This window comes from Lycorma delicatula, chromosome 13 (assembly GCF_047948215.1).
Source record: "Lycorma delicatula isolate Av1 chromosome 13, ASM4794821v1, whole genome shotgun sequence".
NCBI classification, from domain to species: domain Eukaryota; kingdom Metazoa; phylum Arthropoda; class Insecta; order Hemiptera; family Fulgoridae; genus Lycorma; species Lycorma delicatula.
The window spans coordinates 21,266,890-21,288,243 of NC_134467.1; the positions used below are offsets into that span (position 1 = coordinate 21,266,890).

A 21,354-nucleotide genomic window follows, 5' to 3' on the forward strand; every position below is an offset into this window, starting at 1 on the left:
CTGAATGTGAAAATAGGAGGAGAAAAGATTATGGAGGTAGAATAATTTTGTTATTTGGGAAATAGAATTACTAAAGATAGATGAAGCAGGAGTGATGTAAAATGCCAAATAGCACAGTTAAAACAAGCCTTCAGTCAGAAATATAATTTGTTTACATCAAAATTAATTTAAATGTCAGGAAAAGATTTTTGAAAGTATATGTTTGGAGCGTAGCTTTATATGGAAGTGAAACTTGGACGATCAGAATACCCGATAAGAAAAGATTAGAAGCTTTTGAAATGGGGTACTATAGGAGAATGTTAAAAATCACTGTTCCTAAAAAATGTCCAAAAAAAACCCAAAATCCAAAACATTTCGATTTTTACTTTTTCTTTACTGCAGTAATAAGCCCTGATTGAGAGCTTTTCAGTGATATATCACAAGTGGTACTTATTTCCATTGGTTCCAGAGTTATAGCCAATTAATGAAATATTTGGATCTTCAAATCCGAAAAGAAAAGAAAAGATTAGAAGCTTTTGAAATGGGGTGCTATAGGAGAATGTTAAAAATCAGACGGGTGGATAAAGTGACAATTGAAGAGGTGTTGTGGTAAATCGATGAAGAAAGAAGCATTTGGAAAAATATAGTTAAAAGAAGAGACAGACCTATAAGCCACATATTAAGGAGGCATCCTGTAATAGTCGCTTTAATATTGGATGGACAGGTAGAAGGGAAAAATTGTGTAGACAGGCCACCTTTGAAATATGTAAAACAAATTGTTAGGGATGTAGGATGTAGGGGGTATACTAAAATGAAATGACTAGCACTAGATAGGGAATCTTGGAGAGCTGCATCAAACCAGTCAAATGACTAAAGACAAAAAAAAATATTCTATTGCCAAATTTTCTTACGCGAATGACATAAAATTAAAAAAAACTAAATTGTATCCTCAAGTACATCAAAATTCAAAAGAATGATGTGTAGATGGCTTGATGATGCATGTAAAGATATCCAAGAAATAAACATCAATGAAGAAACACAAGAGTGAAATTTCAAGAAAAAAACAAGAATTTTATTGGGTTTCAGGAACTAACAAAACAAATCTTCAACAATTTGACTTGGTCTGAGGATAGAAAACAGCTTCATTTTACAATAAAATAGAAAATTACTGGTGTAAAAAGCTTAAAAACTTTACATTAAGTCATTCACATGGTCCATAGATCTAAGAAAAAAATAATAGTACAACAGTCATGAAATTATCTTAAATGTAAATTATTATTGATTAGAGTTTTTATTTATATAGTTGGCCCATCTAGCCAGAACCTGGACCCTCGGGGCTCTGGTCAGCCCAGGCAATCCCGTAGCCAACTCAGGGTCTCCCGAGGTCAGGGGGCCTACGCTGTGCTCGCTTCGCTCGCCATTCCCAATTTGCCAGGGGGATTGGTGCTCTGGACTCCCATTCAGCTTGCTTTGATTATCATTCCCTTCTACCCAGACGGCTCCAGCCCCTCGACTCCCGCACTATTTGTTCTCCTCAAGATTGTGACAATAATAAATAAAAATTAAAATATTAGGGCTTTATGGAAACCTGAAAAAGAAACTAAATTAGAAAAGATAGAATAAAGTAACACACACCTTTGATGATGAAAATTCATAACTTATTTCTTTGCCATGGTGGCAGAAATATAATAATGAAGTAAAAGGATTAATCTGTTTTTTTCCTTAATGAATATCTTTAATTCACAACTTCACCCTCTTTGAGGGTGAAGAAATATTGATTATTTTTAATATCTCAACCTTCAAGAGAGCTATGGCCTTGGTCAATAGCTTAAAACCTTCCCTGGTATAACACAAATGTATCCTGAAAATTTGAAAGTTATAGGTCGATTGATTCTTGCGTGATGCAGTAACAAACAGATAAACTTTATATATGAATACATTTCCGAACAACCATGATTTGTTAGATTGAGAGTGTACCTGATGCACCCAAAAGTTAGCCTTCAACCTACTAACAAAAACACCATTTAAATTTTGAAAATTGGATGATTGTTTGCAGAGATATTATAAGAGTACCCAATTACACTTCTCAAAACAGCACCCAGGGTTACCCTATTTGTTACCAGTTGATGCTGATGGTAGGTCTAACCTCCCATGAGGTGCTTCGTATACCTCACCATTCTAGCCTCACACACAGACCCCATGAGAAGCCCATTATTGTTAAACAGTTTTTTTTTTTTTTTGTCTTCAGTCATTTGACTGGTTTGATGCAGCTCTCCAAGATTCCCTATCTAGTGCTAGTCGTTTCATTTCAGTATACCCTCTACATCCTACATCCCCAACAATTTGTTTTACATACTCCAAACGTGGCCTGCCTACACAATTTTTCCCTTCTACCTGTCCTTCCAATATTAAAGCGACTATTCCAGGATGCCTTAGTATGTGGCCTATAAGTCTGTCTCTTCTTTTAACTATATTCTTCCAAATGCTTCTTTCTTCATCTATTTGCCGCAATACCTCTTCATTTGTCACTTTATCCACCCATCTGATTTTTAACATTCTCCTATAGCACCACATTTCAAAAGCTTCTAATCTTTTCTTCTCAGATACTCCGATCGTCCAAGTTTCACTTCCATATAAAGCGACACTCCAAACATACACTTTCAAAAATCTTTTCCTGACATTTAAATTAATTTTTGATGTAAACAAATTATATTTCTTACTGAAGGCTCGTTTAGCTTGTGCTATTCGGCATTTTATATCGCTCCTGCTTCGTCCATCTTTAGTAATTTTACTTCCCAAATAACAAAATTCTTCTACCTCCATAATCTTTTCTCCTCCTATTTTCACATTCAGCGGTCCATCTTTGTTATTGTTAAACAGTAATTTAATATTATTTTATGTAATTTAATTTTAATTCTATTATTTTTGTAATATTATTCATTCTATTGATTCGAATCATTCAGTTCAAACCCTGCTCACACAGCGATAGAGAATCATGGTTCACTGTTCATTAATTCAATTCATTAAAGTTTGTACTTCAACCAGAAAATTTCCATTACCACATTTACTTATATATATTTAAAAACCTTCTCAGTTATGTGAATAAACAAGAGTAAAAATTTAGTTGATTAATCGAGTAGTTATTTGTTTATCCCGAACAAACAAAATTCCTCTTTATATAAATAATAATATTGATAAAAAAAAAATCAAATCATAGTAATTATTTAAATAGAATAGAAATTTATTAAAAAAAAGAACGGCTTAAAACAACGTTTGTTCATTTATCTATTTGTTATTCGATTATGCTGAGCAAAGGACAACCGGTTCTTCTTATACTAAAGGTCAATAAAACTAATACCGATCTTAATCAGATCTTTTTAATTCAGATCTCAATCTCATTTAACATGTATATAAATATGTGTTCAAATAATTCTCATTAACGCCTTCTGAATTATGAATTTTTTTTATATTTATTATCTTCACGTGTTTAATTTCATATTATTTAGTTTTTTATATTTTACAAATAATTAATATAGACTGATCTTTTATTTTATAATTAATTGTATATTTTGTGTTGGTGCTCTGATCAAAATTTTACCATGATTTTCCTTGGTCCATTCCAGCAAATGTTAGAACAGTTTTTTTTTAATACATGGAGCAGGCACATCTACCCACTATTTATGTGATTTGTATGATGTATTATTATTATTACTATTTTACACTGATCAGAATAAATATTTATTTATTTATCACTTGAATGACAGAATACCAATTAACTATATGAACTCATTTATAGATAATGAAAGATTACAGGAATTCTGAACATGGATCAGTTATTGGTTTTAGAAGGCAGAATTAGAAGATCCAACTTCATTTGATAAGTATGATTTGTTGGGTACAGACGACAGAGAACAAAGAGTTCCTTAGTTAATCTGCAGGCATATATGATGTAAAGAATGTACTGCATCTTTCGATACTCAAATCTTCAGCATGAATAACGTTATAGCAACAAATCTGCAACCACCAAAGTATTAAATAATATAGCTGAAAAAAAGCTGACAACACAGTTGTAGGACTTTTCCATCACGTGGCTTACACACACAACTTAATTCAGCTCTTAATGCTACATTAACAGTCCTTGTGGTGACAGGGGGTATTATTGGTGCAGTATACCTACTTAGCCACTAGTTTAGAGCATTTTTTGGGGTGGAGGTGCGATTTTGCAAAAGTTTTTTCAAATATTACAATTTTTTTAATTGTTAACAAATGTGCCTAAGAAAAATAAGACCTTAATTAGGTGAAATCTTGAGATACTGATGATAACCTTGTTCTACAGCCTCATCCAAATGACCTTTTAAGTTAAAAATTTAATGGTGTCAAAGCCCCATATATAGAAGTAATCTGACCAAGTTTGTTCAAAATCGGTCCAGCAGTTCTGGAGATCGATACATACAAACATTCGGAAAATTTCAATCCGGTTTTTTAGGTTCTCTTGGTGTCAAAAGTCAAGATTTGGTGAAAACTGCATCTATTCAGATTCGACTGATTGCAATGCTTTCCCTTCTATACAACTATAGCTCTGCTATAGTGGTAGACGGTAAAGTAAAAGGTTGTAATGAAAAATAATTATCAACCCATCAGAGTAGTTCACCATATTGTTCAGGATAGTAGAATACAACTTTTAGGTTGTTGTAAATGAAAAAAGTATAATAAAAATTTTTTGTATAATTATAATTAATAACAATAAATTATTTAAATATTTAACTAAATTTAAAATTATTCTTATTTTTTATATTTTTTTTTTACAGATTTTGCATTTGGACATTGCATCCAACATTATGGTAACATAGAAGAGGATGATCTCTACAGGTATTGTTAAGTAAAAATGTCAAACTTTTGAATGAAGTAGGTTTTATTCTATAAGAATTCATTTTTTAAAAACTTGAATTGATACAAGTTTCATGAATACTTATTTTTAAAAAAATGTTTAAATTCAGATTGAACTAGAAATCTACATAAAATTTGGATTAGAAGCAATAGAGAAAGATGGTTAAATTAATTAGTCACATTATTTATTTTTCTCTAATGTAGATCTTTTTTTCAGACAACTTTTAATTTGTCATTAACTATTATAAGTCCTGTTTAGTGTTTTATGAAGCTAAAAAAGATAAATGCACCTCATTGTCTATCAATCAGTTATTATTCAATAGAATTTATCTTTTAACAAAATCATTAGTTTTAAAGTAAATTGGAAAAAATAAAATAACAGAAATTTTTATTAGTTTTGGTCGCTTTTATCAGTAATATTTGCTGTTCTTTTAGTCAGATGAGCATTGTGATTGTATAGTGCATTTTTTTAGTGATTGTATTCCATATATGAGTAATGCTTTCTACAAAGATTGTTAATCCTCCATTGTGTGTAGTTTGTTTTATGAGTCAGTAGTCTGGTGACCTTGTGATGAGAAAGTGTGTCTGATTCTTTATTGTCCATTGCATTTTCATCGCCTTTATGAGACCATGTCTTTCAGTGTACGCTCAGAATGGTGTTAACTTACAAGAATTGAATATTTCTCTTTGAATATATCTTCCTTGAGCATGGTAGTATGTGCAGATGGTGAAAACCCAGTTTTCTGTTAGATTTTTAATTTTCAGGTCCACCGATTCCTAATTGATACTTAACACTGTGTGCTTCTCAAGAGATTTAAAGAAATGGGTTTGGTGGTGGAATTGGTACACCTTCAATATTTGATGTAGAAAAATTGTAAGACATATCATCTGCTATGCAGTATAGTCCCATGCAAAAGTCCCATAATCCCATAGTCCATGCAAAAGTCAGCACAACAGAAGAACATTGATGTTGCAGATGTATTCGACAGTTTTTAAAAAGTTGTCTCATCCAATATAAAGTGAAATAAGGTTAATGGCAAAAGATTATGGAAAATGAATTCAATATTGGAAATGGTTTTAACAGTTTTTAGCAGATAATTCTGGCGATGTTTGAAGTACGTTTTCTGTATGGATGAGGCATGGCTTGGTTAATCTGGGTTTGTGCACACATAGAAATCATATGTATCATCTGCCAACATCCCAACCCCACACAGGAAAGACACCCGTCTAGTGATGTTCCGGTCGCCACACCACCCCTCCCGTTCCTTGTCCTGTTGAGCTTTAACGGGAGTTGTCTATCGCCCTCTGACTTTTTTCATCTCATAGTAATAAGCCTGGCTCATTGGGATGCCACCTTTGTAAATGCCTCTGTAGATATTTTCATCTGTGATTTAATAACTCAGCTTATTGCCTTCGCTGTAGGCCTCGTCCAGACATCTTGAATGTCCTACATTGTAAGCTAACCAAGCTTGCGGAGGCGCGAACCTCGCACTTAGTTCTACTTAATATGAGCCAATTACATGAATGTCTCGAAATTTGAGGCAAAATAAACACAATACACCACCAAACATGATGATCGCAACAACAAAATTTAGTCCTAGTTCCCTTATGAATCATCTACCAACAGCCAATATGCTGTACATGAAATTCCTATACATAATCGCAAGATTGAATATTCAGGAGTTTTGAATATCCAGGAGAACAATAATCAGCCAATATTCCTCACAGAAATTATTAATTCAATTCATTAATGTTAAATCATTCACCAGTTCATGGGAGAGCTACAGAGGATAGAATTAATAACACGATTTAACGAGAATGCATAACTGCTCATGCAGCTAGATAGTCCTTGAAGTTACTGCAAGAGGTTTTCATAAAACGAATCATTTCTAAGAGCATGTAGCCATACCAGATTTTTACTTCTGGGGTTATCAAAAATGTAATGTTTACCGCTGAAACTCTCACAACCGCCAGGATTTTCAAATTGTTATTTGACATTTCACCAAAAATTTTGCACGTGAAAAACGTGAAAGTCTTTGAGAACAAGAAGAAATGAGTGAAGATTTATATGGATGTTCATGGGAACTGTTTCCAGCAACTACTGTGAGGGAAGTTGATGTTATGTATTTTACTAGTGCATGACAAGTTACTTTCTGAATGAACTGCAGTTGACTTTATTACAATATTTCTTTATTATTGGGAAGTTATACATTTGCAATGCGACCCAAAAAAAAAAGAAAAGTTTTTTCTCCATCTGTCTGTCCTATTTAATTTATCAGTATTATACATTACACATCAATTGTCATGTAAAGTAGAATTTTAGATTCTATTTTTGTTTTAGATAATAATGTTTTATATATTTATTTAAAACTCTTTTAATTTTTTTTTAGTATTTTATTCAAACGAGTAATTATTATTAATGAAATTTGGTGTCTGGTTGAAATATTTTCCAGTTTGTTTATTGTGAAACATATTTTAAAAAATTATAGAATTTTACAATTTTTTCAGTATGTTACTAAATCTTGTTTTGTTTAAGCAATTTTTGAAACCGATTATAAATTATATATATTGAAGTTATGTAACAAAGGTATTAAAAGTAGATTGAAAACTAACTATTGTTCTTTTAATATTCATTGATATTAACTTATCCTTTCATGTAAAACCAGTTACCTACCTCAAAGTGTTTGAATTTACTCACATTAGAAATTGAGTATTTAAAAAAAATGTTTACCTACTTTATTGGTTTTCCTCAGAGATAAATTTACTACTGAACACTAACTGACCTGCCTAGCCAAATCTGGATCTTCAAGGCACAGGTCAGCCCAGGCAAATCCTGTTGCCAACTAAGGGACTCCGTGGGGCCTCCTGGAAACAAGGGACCTATCCCATGGTCAGAGAGCTTGCTTCAGTTGCCATTCCCATCTACCCAGACAGCTCCATCCCCTGGACCCCCACACTGTACGTTATCCTCACGGTTGTGAGAATAATATTGATAAATAATAATAGTATTCAGGCTTCATAGAAACCTGAAAAAGAAACTAAATAAATTACAAAAGATTGAATAATAGTAACTATGGTAAGTAAACTACACACACCATTGACGATGAAAAATTCATAACTTATTTCAGAAATATAATGAAATAATAAAAGTATTAATCTATTTTTTTCTTAATGAATATCTTTAATTCACACCTGTACTCTCCTTGGAGATGAAGAAATAATGGATATTTTTAATATCTTAACTTTCAAGGAAGCTATAGCCTTCGTTGATAGCTTAAAACCTTCCCTGGGATAATACAAATTTATACTGAAAATTTGAAAGTAATTGGTTGGTTGGTTCTCATATTATGCGATAATAAACTTTATATATATATATATATATATATATATATAAATAACTTGATCCTCCAAGTTGAGAAAAAAATTAAATTAGGTAGGATGACACTTACCTTATATCATTATATATACACAAGAGCACTTTCATGATTTTCTCGCATCTTTAGTTGATACACTCTTTTAACTGTTCACGTAAAATTACATATTATAAATATATATCTTTAACAAAATAAATTCTTGATAAATACAATAAAACAGAATTTGCAAAAAATTTAGATATAAACTTTAAAATCAAAATTAAAAATTCCTTTTAATTAATATTTTTATTATTTGATGACATATTTAAAAATTGTTTAATTTAAAGTTTTTAAATTTTTTTTTAAATTTTTATTTAAGACTTTGAAGTATGATAAGTTAAATTTTAATTTAATTTAAAGATTTTTAATAAAATTTAATTGATTTAAAAATAATTTTAGCATAAAAATTATAAGTGAATAAGTTGTGTTATCATGAATTGAAAGTTTATGATGTCTTTTCAAATATATATAAATGTATACAGCTGATGATGAGAATCAAGTTTGCGAAAGCGCTTCTGTTTGTGTTATGAAATAAGGTAAGTCATCCTATTTCAATCATTCTGTACTTAAGATTGATCTATTAAATATCAATATATATATACACATTTCCAAATAACCGTGTTAGATCAGGTGTGTACATGATGCATGCAAAAGTTAGTCATCAACCTACTGACAAATACCTGTTTGAATTTTGAAAATTGGATGATTGTTTGCAGAGATATTATAAAAGCACCCCATTTTACCTCCCAAATCAGTACCCCAGGGCATCCTGTTTGTCATCGGTTCATGGTTATGATTGTTCCAGTCTCTCACAAAGTGTTCGCATACCTCGCCACTCTCATACTCAGTCCCCACGGGAAGCCCATTTTTGTTAAACAGAAATTTTTTTAATTTATTTTATTTAATCTAAATTTAATTCTATTATTTTTTGTAATATTTTCATTTGATTGATTCGAATCATTCAGTTCAAACTCAGCTCACAGTTCACAATTCATTCATTAATTCAATTTATTAAAATTTGTGCTTCAACCAACAAATCCTCCACTTTTTTTTGAGTTGAACTATACCTAAAAACCTTCTCAGTTATGCCAACAAAACTAATGTATGATCTATCTTGACTAATATTTGTAGTCATCAATCAATTCATTAATGTATAACTTTGTAGGTGCTGCAGAACACTGAGGTAAACAGCTTCTTACGTGGTCCGTGATATGAATTTTCCTTTTTTTCAAAATGTTTCTTCTCTGAGTTTGTTCATCATTTCTTCCTGTTAGTTGAATTTAAAAAGAAATATTATTTAGTTATAAATTCATTGGTAAGCGAGATATTTATTTAATTTGAAAATAAACTAATGAGTAAATCAAAAGTAATGAAATTAAAGAAAACAATAAGGTATTAAATGTTAAGGTAGGTGAATACAATACATTAGATGTTTCAGGATTATATTAATTAAGATTAGATGTTTCAGGATTATATTAATTAAGATTAGATGTTTCAGGATTATATTAATTAAGTAGTTGAATTATATATGATGAAAGTTATAATGGAAGACATTAACGGAAATTTTAATGCTGGCCTGAACCAGAAAGTTCGGTATTTAAAGAGTATAGCTAGAATGATGATGATTGTGAACCATTATAATAGTTACACTGATCTAACTGCTACCTAGAAATGGTAGGAGTCTGGTCGATCCAGCAGGATATATGTATGTTTATTGAGGTACTAGAGCAAATCCCCAGCTCCACATTATGCAAAGTGGAAGAAACGTTTATAAATATTTGTTCAGAGTGTAGCATTTATATGGCTTTGATTTTAACAACCAGTATTTAATTCTGTTGATTATGACACTTGTCGGTTTCTACATGTAATGATGATACTGCATTACCTGATATTTTAATATAACTGATGGTATATCCATGAATCAAACGATTTTTTTATATAAATCAGTAACTTTCTATTAAATTTGTTCTTTTGATGTATTTGTAGATATTTTTTTTTAATTATATACATATATCTATAAATCACAGATATTAGAACTTCAGAATATTACAAATAAAATTGGTCTTAAAATATCATTCGAAAAGAAAAATTATCCCCTAATAACCAACACAATTAAAAAAAGGAAACATAAATGGTAATAAAATCAAAGCAGTAACCCAGTTTAAATATCTTGGAAAAATAATAACAAGCAGCTTAAACAAAAAAACCTTGTTCCAAATAATAAGAAACAAACTAGCTAAAGCTCAAAGATTAAGCTGGTTCACCTAAAAATATAAAAACTGCCTATCAATAGATGTAAAAATAATACACTACAACATAGTTATAAAACCAGAGGCTGCTAGAAAGATTCATCCACCTGAATGAACAATCAAAGACAGGCAGCTCCAGAAAATTGAAAGAAAAATTGGAAGAACCTACATCAGTAAAAAGTACCAGAGATACTTGCAGTGGTGGATTGTACCTGACAAAGTTGTGTACAAAGAGTTAGAACCCATCACTGATACTACGCGTAAGGATTAATTGGACATTCATGAGGATGCAAGATTCAAGAATTCTGAAACAACTAGTACAGAACAATCCCGACTCGAAAAACACCAAAACAGGATGCAGATGGATCACATAAATAAGAGAAGATCTGAAGGAAATAGGCCTTACACCAGAATATGCCACAGAAAAATTAAACAAGAAAATCAAGAACAAAAGCACTTGCTTCACACTCACATGAAGAAACTCGTGACACGAACATTTTCGACACTAGAAAGGGCACAAAGATCAGAACGTATGAAAAAGTACTGGGAAGGCTGTAAGGCCCAAACAATCCTATCAAAAAGACTTGGACATTGGACTGACTAAAGTGATCCTGTATGGTAATAAAAGATGATAATAATATCTGTATATGACGGGTTGGAGGAGAAAAAAGGAATGTCACAGTATACCAATCCTTCAGGAATTAATGTTAATTATTTTATTTCTTTATAGTGGATTTTATTTATTAAATAATTTCACACATTTTTTTTTTGTTTTCAGTTGATTTATTTCAATTATATTATTATAGTATAACACTTTTTTATATTATATTGTTCTAAAATTAATTACAGTTTAATGTCAGTTAGTTTCTTAAGTCAATATAATAGGAACTTTGAGTTTTTTGAGGCACTTGATTGTTGTATATTATTGATAAATGTTATTAACATGATTTTTACCTGTAAATGAATGATAAATAAAATTTTTCAAATTTTTTTATAAGAATCGTATTGTTTACTTTTAGAATCGCTTTAATATTGGAAGGACAGGTAGAAGGGAAAAATTGTGTAGGCAGGCCACGTTTGGAATATGTAAAACAAATTGTTAGGGATGTAGGATGTAGAGGGTATACTGAAATGAAACGACTAGCACTAGATAGGGAATCTTGGAGAGCTGCATCAAACCAGTCAAATGACTGAAGACAAAAAAAAAACTTTAAGATTTAACTTTAAGATTATTAAGATTTTTATACATATTGTACGTTTTCTTTATTCTTTTTTGGTCTTGCTGAAGTAAATTTGTTGGAGTCATATCTGCTGTAATTTCAAGGTCTACGTAAACTTATGAAAGATTTTACAGAATTCATTTTCACACTTAGTATATCAGTATTAATGCTTTTATGAATCTGTGATGTTTTTCACTTTAATCTTTTAGTGAAACACCAGTACTCATTATAATTTGTTTTATGTGTTCTAATTTCCTCTTAGTAATTCCAAAAATTGAAAACCAAAGTTTCAATAACATTAGAACGGCCTTCATTTTCTTGTATAACTTTTACTCTACATGATAATCTTTTTATTTTGATAAATTTTCAGGTAAATGCGATCCCTTCAAAGAATTAGGATAATGGTTATGATACCAGTTTAAAATTAATTTTGTTCATTATTAGATCAGAATATATTAAAATTAACCAGTAAAACTTTACATTTCTCAGGATTAACGTTCTTAAAACATTTAAGGTGCTTACAGTTTCCTTCTGCTTTTATGAGAACATAATCTTATTTTCTGGATTAAATTTTATATCCTATCTGCTTCGATTTTCTTTTTTTAATTATCTTTTTCTTTGTCTTTTTTTTTTTTTTAGCTAACTTTTCGCTGAACAAATCAGAATCATCAACATAATTTTAATAATTTAAAAAAATAAAACAGTTAAATACTAAAATGTTAAAAAGAAATAAGTAATAACGACATACAATAAATTTAGTCATAAAGAAAGTTCACAACATATCAAAGAACAAAGGCAGACTGAAAGTATGTGTGAGTGCTTAATGGGCGCACATTACTGGTTTGTTCCGCTGATGCTTGGACATTCCTTTTTTCTTTCACTTACTACTATTTATTATGAGTACATAAAGCAGGCTAAAATGACATTCTTTTTGTTCCATACTTCTAAAATAACTGTAGAAATTGTACAGCAAAAACCACTATATAGCAACATAATACTAAATTTAAAAAATTTGTGACATTCCTTAAATTTCCTGCGACCCCATATATATATATATATATATTTATGCCGGCATCCTAATAAAATGTATGGTTACTCTAAATAACTATTACAAAAACAATTATTAACATATAGCAAAGCTTCATACCTCAAATTAATTTATACAAATGTAAAAGGTCGTCAATTATTCAAAGTGTTCAGATTGTTGTCCAGGCCACCGCTGATAATTGCATACTTCACTAAACATATCAATTGGTATTTGATCACATTCTCTTTTAATAGCTGCCCTCAACTCGTCAAGTGTACTGATCTCGTGCTATAAATATTATGTTTGAAGTGTTTCCACAAAAAGAAATCCAACAGAGTGAAATCCAATGATCATGAGGGGACGTAATGCTACCTCTTTAACTTAATTATCTGTTCTGTTTTGTTCAGTTACCCAGAATTTTATCAAAAATGTTATCTTATGAATTTCCTTGTATGAAGTAAAGAAAGTATTGTGATGGTGAAAAAATTCCAGTTTTCTGATTTCAATGGAAATATCCATTTTGATCATCCCTGAATTCATTTTGACTAGTTTCAGCATGACATCTGTATGTATGTACGTATGTATCTCACATAACTCTAAAACGATTAGGCATAGGATGTTGACATTTTGGATTTAGGACTGTTGTAACATCTAGTTCTGCACTTCTCCTTTTGATTGCAATTGACTGAGCCAAAAGTGTTCCAAAATCTAATTTTTTTTGGATTTTGGACTTTTTCTTAACTGCACTAATAAGCCCTCATTGACTCCTTTTCAGCGATACATCATAAGTGGTACTTATTTTCATTACCTCCAAGTTATAGCCAAATAAAATTTTAATTAATGAAACATTTGGATCAAATGGAAGGCAACAGTTCGAATCAGACTTAATCTCCTTTTTTTAATTGAAATATATTGATTTATAAATAATTATTAACCTCTGATTGTAAAAAAATTGTACAATAAATAATAATTCAATAATAATATTAAAAAAAAGAAGAAAAATATCAGAAGTAATTAATAGAATAAAATTTTACGTAATTTTCATTTAAAAAAATGTGTATATGTAATTTAATAGGCATACAAGTAAGACATGTGGTGCCAACATCAGATTTTGTCACTATAGTATTGTGGAAGCATTCCATACTTCTGGAAGGACCATTCTTCATTCCCAAAATCTTTTTAATATGTAGCATAACATATTCCTGTTTGAGTGCAGGAAATTCCACTGATCTATGTAAATCTCAAAATAGAAAGATTCAGTTAATCCAAATGTTGACAAATTATATCTCACTTTACATCTGATCTCCAAAAGAGGACACCTTCCACCATCCCCTCCATTCCTAGTCTTTATGGGCTTTACTGGAGGTCATCTTCGAAACCTCAGCTTTTGACATATTCCAGTTCACCTCGACTAGGTTGCCACCGATGCGAATGCTATGAGTGACGTTCCCATCAGTGTACTACGATTTAATGAACTCAAAACAAAACCCGTATTACTGAGTCTGGTAAGATCTCTTAAGCTCACTTGGTGTTCCACTGCCATACAATAACGATTGATCAATCAGCTGCCCAGTAACTGCAGTTTCTATGACCTCTCTTTCTCTTGTGGATCTGTGGTTTTCTGGAATACTTCTTGTAAAGTTTGTAAACGGTTTCTTCCACTTTAAACTTATCCCGAATATTAGCAATGGTAGTTTTGTTGGTGTATCTGGATGAAACTGTCTTCTAAACTTTCTTTGTACTGCAGCTATGTTCTCTGCCTTCCAGTAAGATTTAAAGAGTTTCAAAGCTTAGTATTGATTTAGATATTTTAATTAAGCACATCTGAAATAATGAAAGGAGTTTGGTAGTTATTAGCTGTAAAAGAGGTATAATTCAGATCATTGAAGTTAAACAGCTCTAAGACAATTTAGAATTTATTAATGATTATTATTGGCCACAGCAGATTTTAAATCCAATTAAAATTAATTTTAAAATTCTGTAATTTCACACTCTCTCTCTCTCTCTCTCTCTCTCTCATTCTTGTGAAAATTAATTTAAAAACTTAAATTTTTTTAATAAACTTTAATATTTTACTTACATAGTTTACATTGCACAATTTTGTTAGTATGAAATATTGCCACCTTTGGTGCTCCATATCTCTTTCACTGTTTTTGTCATATATCTAGTACATATTGTTCTTTAAAATGTACATTTTAGTTCACCCTAAAATCATGTATTAATTGGACTGTTGATCACATTTTCTATTTTGTCATGCAATCTAGCTTTCTCATTTACCTTTTGTTAATGTCCTACAAATTCTTGATTAGGTTGAAATACAAGTTTACTGGACAGTTATTGTCACTCTTCATGTGAATTTTATTGCCAGTCATGAATCTTTTTGCCACTTTTATTGAATAACAGGAGTTAGGTCTTATGGAACACTAAATTTTTACTTTCCATATGTGGCAGAACTTTTCATTTTTCAAAATCTATATTTATTCTTTTATTTCTTCAACAAGAAGATAACACTGTTTTTTTCCTTTATGGAAATTTTTCAACAGAAAAACATTCCCAAAACATGTTTCATGTATTGAACAATATATTCTTCAGCTCTTTGAACTGACTCTGAAAATTTTCCTTCCAGAATTAAATACGTTTTTATCAAAGAAAATCACTTTTGGACAGTCTTCAAAAGTCCAATTTACATAATTGTTTAGCCCATAGTAACCTTTTTCTTCATATGTTCAATTAGGAACTGTTTTTTTTTTCAACAGAATTATGCAAATTTGTTCAACAATCTTTGTCAAACAGTTGAATCATGAACAAACTTTTAACAAACTATTTCTCTTTTAAGAGCATGACTTCAATTTTGAAGATCAATGAGATTAGTCAGCAAGAAATTATCTTGTGTAGTAGTCTTTCTTTTTCTTGATAAAACTTTTCAGGTGAATAATGGAAGTAGTTTGGAATATTTTATAGGTTTTAAACTTGGTACATATTGCATTAAAATTTGATTGAGACGTTAAAGAATTTTCGAGAGTAGTTTTTGGTGTAAAAACCATAAAAAAAATTAAATTGGATCGTCATAATAAAAAAATACACCAGTATATAAGAAGAACAAAAAACAAACGCACTTATTACAAAAATTAAACAGTTCTAATTAATAACTTTATGAAAAAAATGAATATGTAACTTCATATTAGATTTCGGTAAAAGATGAACAACTGTAGGTACAAGTATTTACAAAATAGCACAACAGAGCTAACCTTGGAAAGAGCAGTTTGATCAACTTAACAGAAATTTCCCTCTACAATGCAATTTTTCTATTAATTTGTACAATACTATAATTAATTTTAGTTTACTTATAATATATATTAATTTTATTCTTAAAAATAATGCATTTATTTATTTACAGGTATGACCTAACAAAAGAAGAATTAAACATTTTGGAACATGAAATGCAAAGATTGTTCAGTTTAGGTTACAGATGGAGTCATATGTATACACAATGTACTTTACAAGCTATTTTGTATGCATTTAAAACAAGGTATTTTATCATGCGTTTATTATATTTTGTTTTACATTTTTTTATCGTCAGTTAGTTAATAATTCTAGTTAATATTTAATTGTACAGTATATTATAAATATATTGTGATGAATGTCGCCAGAAATACTTTAAAAGAAAGGATGAATTGTTTTCAAATTTTTTTGGGTATACTAGTTTTGAATGATACTGTCATCGATAATTTTAGTTACACAGTATTAATGGCTGATAGCTTAGAAGGATTGCAGTTATTATTAAATAAAGTAAATATGTTACTAGCTTCTACAGATTACAACAGATCATTAAAAAGATAAAATATTTGGTAGTAAAAAAATTTAGAATCTATATATTATTAAGTTTTGATGTACTTTGAGTACAACTTTTGTAACAATTTGGATCACTTTCAAGAAATGAAATATTGTTAAGGTTGGCTTTGGAATTGACAGCACTATATTTAGATAAATTAGATTAAACAAACTTAAAAAATGGATTAAATGTATTTTTAAATCATTAATATGTGTAGTGGAAGAATTATAAATTGTTAATTAATTAGATTAATTACAAGACATTGTGTAACACTACAAAATTAATTATAATTTTTACACTATAAAATTCCTTTTCTGTATTCTCACACATTATTATTTAATGCAATGGTTCCTAAATTTTTCCTTGTCGTGGCGCCCTTTTTCAATTAAAATTTTTCCATGGCGTCCTACCTTAAGTAAGAGTATGACTACTCTTAAGTAAAAAATAAAAACAAATAAAACTTGTGTGTCTTCATTATTTAACATTTTTTTTTACTTTATTAACATTAAATTAATAATTATTAATGTCTTGTTCAATTAATTATGAAGCTTTTACAATATTTCAAGGTGCCCCTGTAAAGAGGTCGCAGCTCCCTCAGGCGCCACGGTGCACAGTTTGGGAATCACTGAATTAATATAATTATATTACAATTAACTAATGTTTGAATTTTATGAACAAATTTATTTTATTTTTTATTACAGGACTGAATATGATTCGAACATATGTGATCATTTAAAAGATCAAGATTTGGATGCTGCATTAAAAGCTATAGAAAATGATGTTGAGGTATAATAGCATATTATAATTATACAATTTCATTCTAAAAAAATAAAGTCTTTAATATTTAATGACAACACAAACTAAATTTAAGTAGCATTAGTAATAAATAGATATTTTATAGATTAGTACATTATATAGTTATAATACAACATATTTTCATATCAGGAATGGTTAGTTATCGTGTTCCACAGATAAATAAAACAGAATTACCTTAGTGTTTACCTGGAAGGATCAATGGAAAAGACTTACCAGAGCAGAATCACAAAATACAAAATTAATTATTAAAAAACTGACAACACAGAGTTGTTTCTGATGTACAGCTTACACAAACACACACACGTGCGCACACACACAACTTAATTTAAAATATTCATCATTTAAATTAAGCACTAACTTAAATAATGTAAATTCACTACTTACGTAGAACAAATTTTGCTTTTACCGTCGAAAGACCAGTGTAGCCGTGAAATTTTAACGCACCAGGTATTGAGTCAACCGGGCGATTGAATTCGAAACCCAGCCAGTTTTTTACATTTTTAGAGTTACTTTTTTACATTTTAAATACTATTGATTTATTTAATTCTACCACTCACCTGTGACGTCACAACATATCATATAACTACAAAAGCTGAACGTCAGTGCTATCAACCTTTGAAATATTAACTAAATAAAATAAAATAATTAATATTTAAAATGTAAAACATGATTTGGTCGGCAACCCTGTGGAATTTCAAATTTTCCAGTCCAACTGGGCAAGGGGAAAGGGAATATCCCACAGGGAAAAGGGAAATTCCAGGATGGCAGACTGCAGCACTAGCACTCCTCATTGTGGCAAGGGGTAGGTACTATTGATGCAGTGTGTTCACTTAGCCACTACTAGTTCAGAGCATCTTATGGGGGTGGGGGTGCAGTTTTTCAAATTTTTTTTTAGTATACAAAGCTGTACTTATAATTTGTTTAAAATCATTTTACCAGCTGTAAAGAAGTAGTTGAAATTTCATCTTTTGATAAATATACATAAATAAAATTGAGGTCCTCACTTCAAGATGTAAAATGCAGAGTACTTCAGAGTGTCCTTGGTTACATGCTTTTCTTATAATTTATTATTGATATACAACAAAATCTTCGCTATTTATTATTATTATTGGTATTTTCCAGTAACACAATATCAGAAAAAATTTATTTGAAAATTTAAAAAAAGTCTTTGTTACCATTTAATAATAAATTATTTGTTGTTGGATGAATTGTATTCAACTTACTTCAAATATGGGTAAAAATGTTCATTGTGTTTCTCTGTTACATAACATATTCTTCTTCTTACTGCATGAAAAATATTTGCATTAACATTAATAATATTTCTATTACCCAGAATGAAAATTTCTGGGTGTCTTTTTTTGAGAATAAATTCTAACTAATAAACTCCAACATAATTAAATTGTACTGTTAAGCACAAAGTATTTCAATAAAACACATCATCATATTCAAATATTTACTTATACTCCAGTATGAAATACAATACTATCTTTCAGGGGATTTCTCAAAAAAAAAAACAAAAAAACAATAACTTTCAGTATTCATAAATGGGCGGCTGTTAGATTGTTCATCAGTACCAATAAATATGAAACAGTTTTACAAACATTTAATGAAATAAATATATTATCTCTTCCGTGCATATATATATATATATAAATATACACAACCATTTTTAAAAAAAATAAAGTTATTCTGAAAAAACGAATAGTTTATACTTTTTATCAAACCAAACCTAACTTTTATCTGGTTAACTCAGCATAATGCTTTGATATACAAAAAAGAACCTAATTATGCTTTTGTGATAATTTTTAATAAAATTACTAATCCATTTAAAAGATCTTCACACCCCATTTACTTTAATTATATTTAAAAAATTTTTTATTTTGTTTAATAGAAAACAAAATAAATGAGTTTTATTTAAGAGATACTAAATAAACGTTATAAAAATTTCTGAATTTATTTCATCTTTTAATATGTATAAATGAAAACTGCCCCAGCGTTTGCCTATATAGATCAAAAGATAGTATAGTAAAGATTTGAACAGCATATTTATGAATATGTAGTCTTTGCTAAAAGGAATAATTATATATTCTTAAAATTTACCAATATTTATCATCTCTATTAAACCAAAACTGTGTTTATGTAGCTCAACAAAATACTTTGGCTTAAGAGAAAAGGGCCGTATTAATGCTTCAATGCTATTTTTTTAATTAATTACCGAATCATTTATCATTCCATCTATTTATTTAAAATACAATTAAAAGGTTTTCTTTTACATACAATATTAATTAATTACTGATCCATTTATCTTTCCGTACAATTAAAAGGTTTTATTTTGCATACAATATTAATCTTTAATCGCTTTTTAAGTATAACAATTAAAAACTTTTAATAAATAATGACTTTTCTGCATCTCCGTTCTGTATATATATATATATATATATATATATTATATATATCTCAAATAGTTTTATTAACTCTTTCTGAATTGTTATTTATTTTATACTTAATTAATTTCTTCATGTATTTATTATTATTTAATGTCTTTATTAATTTTTAAAAATTATTAATTGGATTTTAATCAGTTCTATTTTTTATTTTATAATTAATTGTCCTCCTCTATGAATCATGAGACCTTGCCGTTGGTGAGGGGGCTTGAGTGCTCAGGGATACAGAGTAGCTGGACCGAAGGTGCAACCATATCGGAGAGGTATCTGTTGAGAGCCAGACTAAGGAATGATTCCTGAAAGAGGGCAGCAGCTCTTTCAGTAGTTGTTAGGGGCGTGAGTCACAATGACTTAAACGGCCATATCAACATCACTCAGTCCTCTGAGTACTGCGCAGCTGAAAGCAATGGAAAACTACAGCTGCTTTTTTTCCAAGAAAATGTGGCTCTCTGCATTTTCATATAACAATTAATTGTATTTTGTGACACTGCTTTCATCAAGGTTTTACTATTATTTCTCTTGATCCTTACAAAGAAATATTCGAAAAGTTATTTTTTTATCTTTGGAGTAGCGTACCAATCTATTTCTGATGTGATTTATATAATGGTTAATTATGCTTCATTCAGAATAAAATCTATCATTTTATTATGTTATTAAGTGATCCTTTAGATTTAAAAGGCCATTAAGTTAGCCATGTTTATATTAATTAATTAATTACTAAAAGTGTTGTAGCATTAAATTGTAGATGTACCGTTGGGCCAGAAGTCATTACCCATTGTAAACACTAGGCTAATCTTGTTTATGATATTCAAATCGATTTTAAATTACCACCTTTTGTTTACATCAGTTAGTTATTGACACAAACACCAGAGTTCACTGCTATTCAATCAAATAATGATTATATGCAGCTGTTATTATGTTCATTGGACATTCTTGATTATAACTTGTTGTGAAGATGTTTACTAATGAAGAATTATTTTAAAAACCTAGTTTAAAGGTGATTATAATTTAATAATAAATGAGTAGAATGATCATTTCAACACTGTTTCACCGACATGGAAGGCTGTCTACAACTTACGAAAACATTTTGAGAAAAATGCATCTGTAGTGAACTTCCCTGGGTTAGATAGGCCATCATTAAGTGATGAAAGTAAGGTTAAAGTTTTAAAAGTTAATATTTTAAAAGTTTTAAAAAGGCATGGCATTTTCACACGCTACAAAACATCCATCTCATCCTTTGAAGCAGTACCCAATGGTGGTCCTGGAGGTTAGAAAAAAAAGAAAAAAGTGGTTATCCATGTCTGTGGATCCCGGTTAGGCATGACATTTTCACACACTACAGAAATTGTCATTCATCTCATCCTCTGAAGCAGTACCTAACAGTGGTCTCAGAGGTTAAAAAAAAGTGGTTATCCAGAGCCCTAAAATGTCTGCTCATAGGCTATGTCTTGAACAGAATATTTCTAGAACTTCTATTCAGAGAATTT

At 29.8% G+C, this 21,354-nt stretch overlaps 1 protein-coding gene across 1 annotated transcript in view; it reads left to right on the top strand.

The window, feature by feature from the left end:
• LOC142334035 (uncharacterized) overlaps nucleotides 1-21,354 on the top strand; it is a 211,311-nt gene that overhangs the window by 112,585 nt on the left and 77,372 nt on the right. Inside the window, exons 4-6 of the mRNA XM_075381700.1 lie at nucleotides 4,788-4,848; nucleotides 16,173-16,304; nucleotides 17,309-17,393. Of these exons, the coding sequence (XP_075237815.1) occupies nucleotides 4,788-4,848; nucleotides 16,173-16,304; nucleotides 17,309-17,393 (278 nt within the window). The remainder of the gene's footprint in view (nucleotides 1-4,787; nucleotides 4,849-16,172; nucleotides 16,305-17,308; nucleotides 17,394-21,354) is intronic.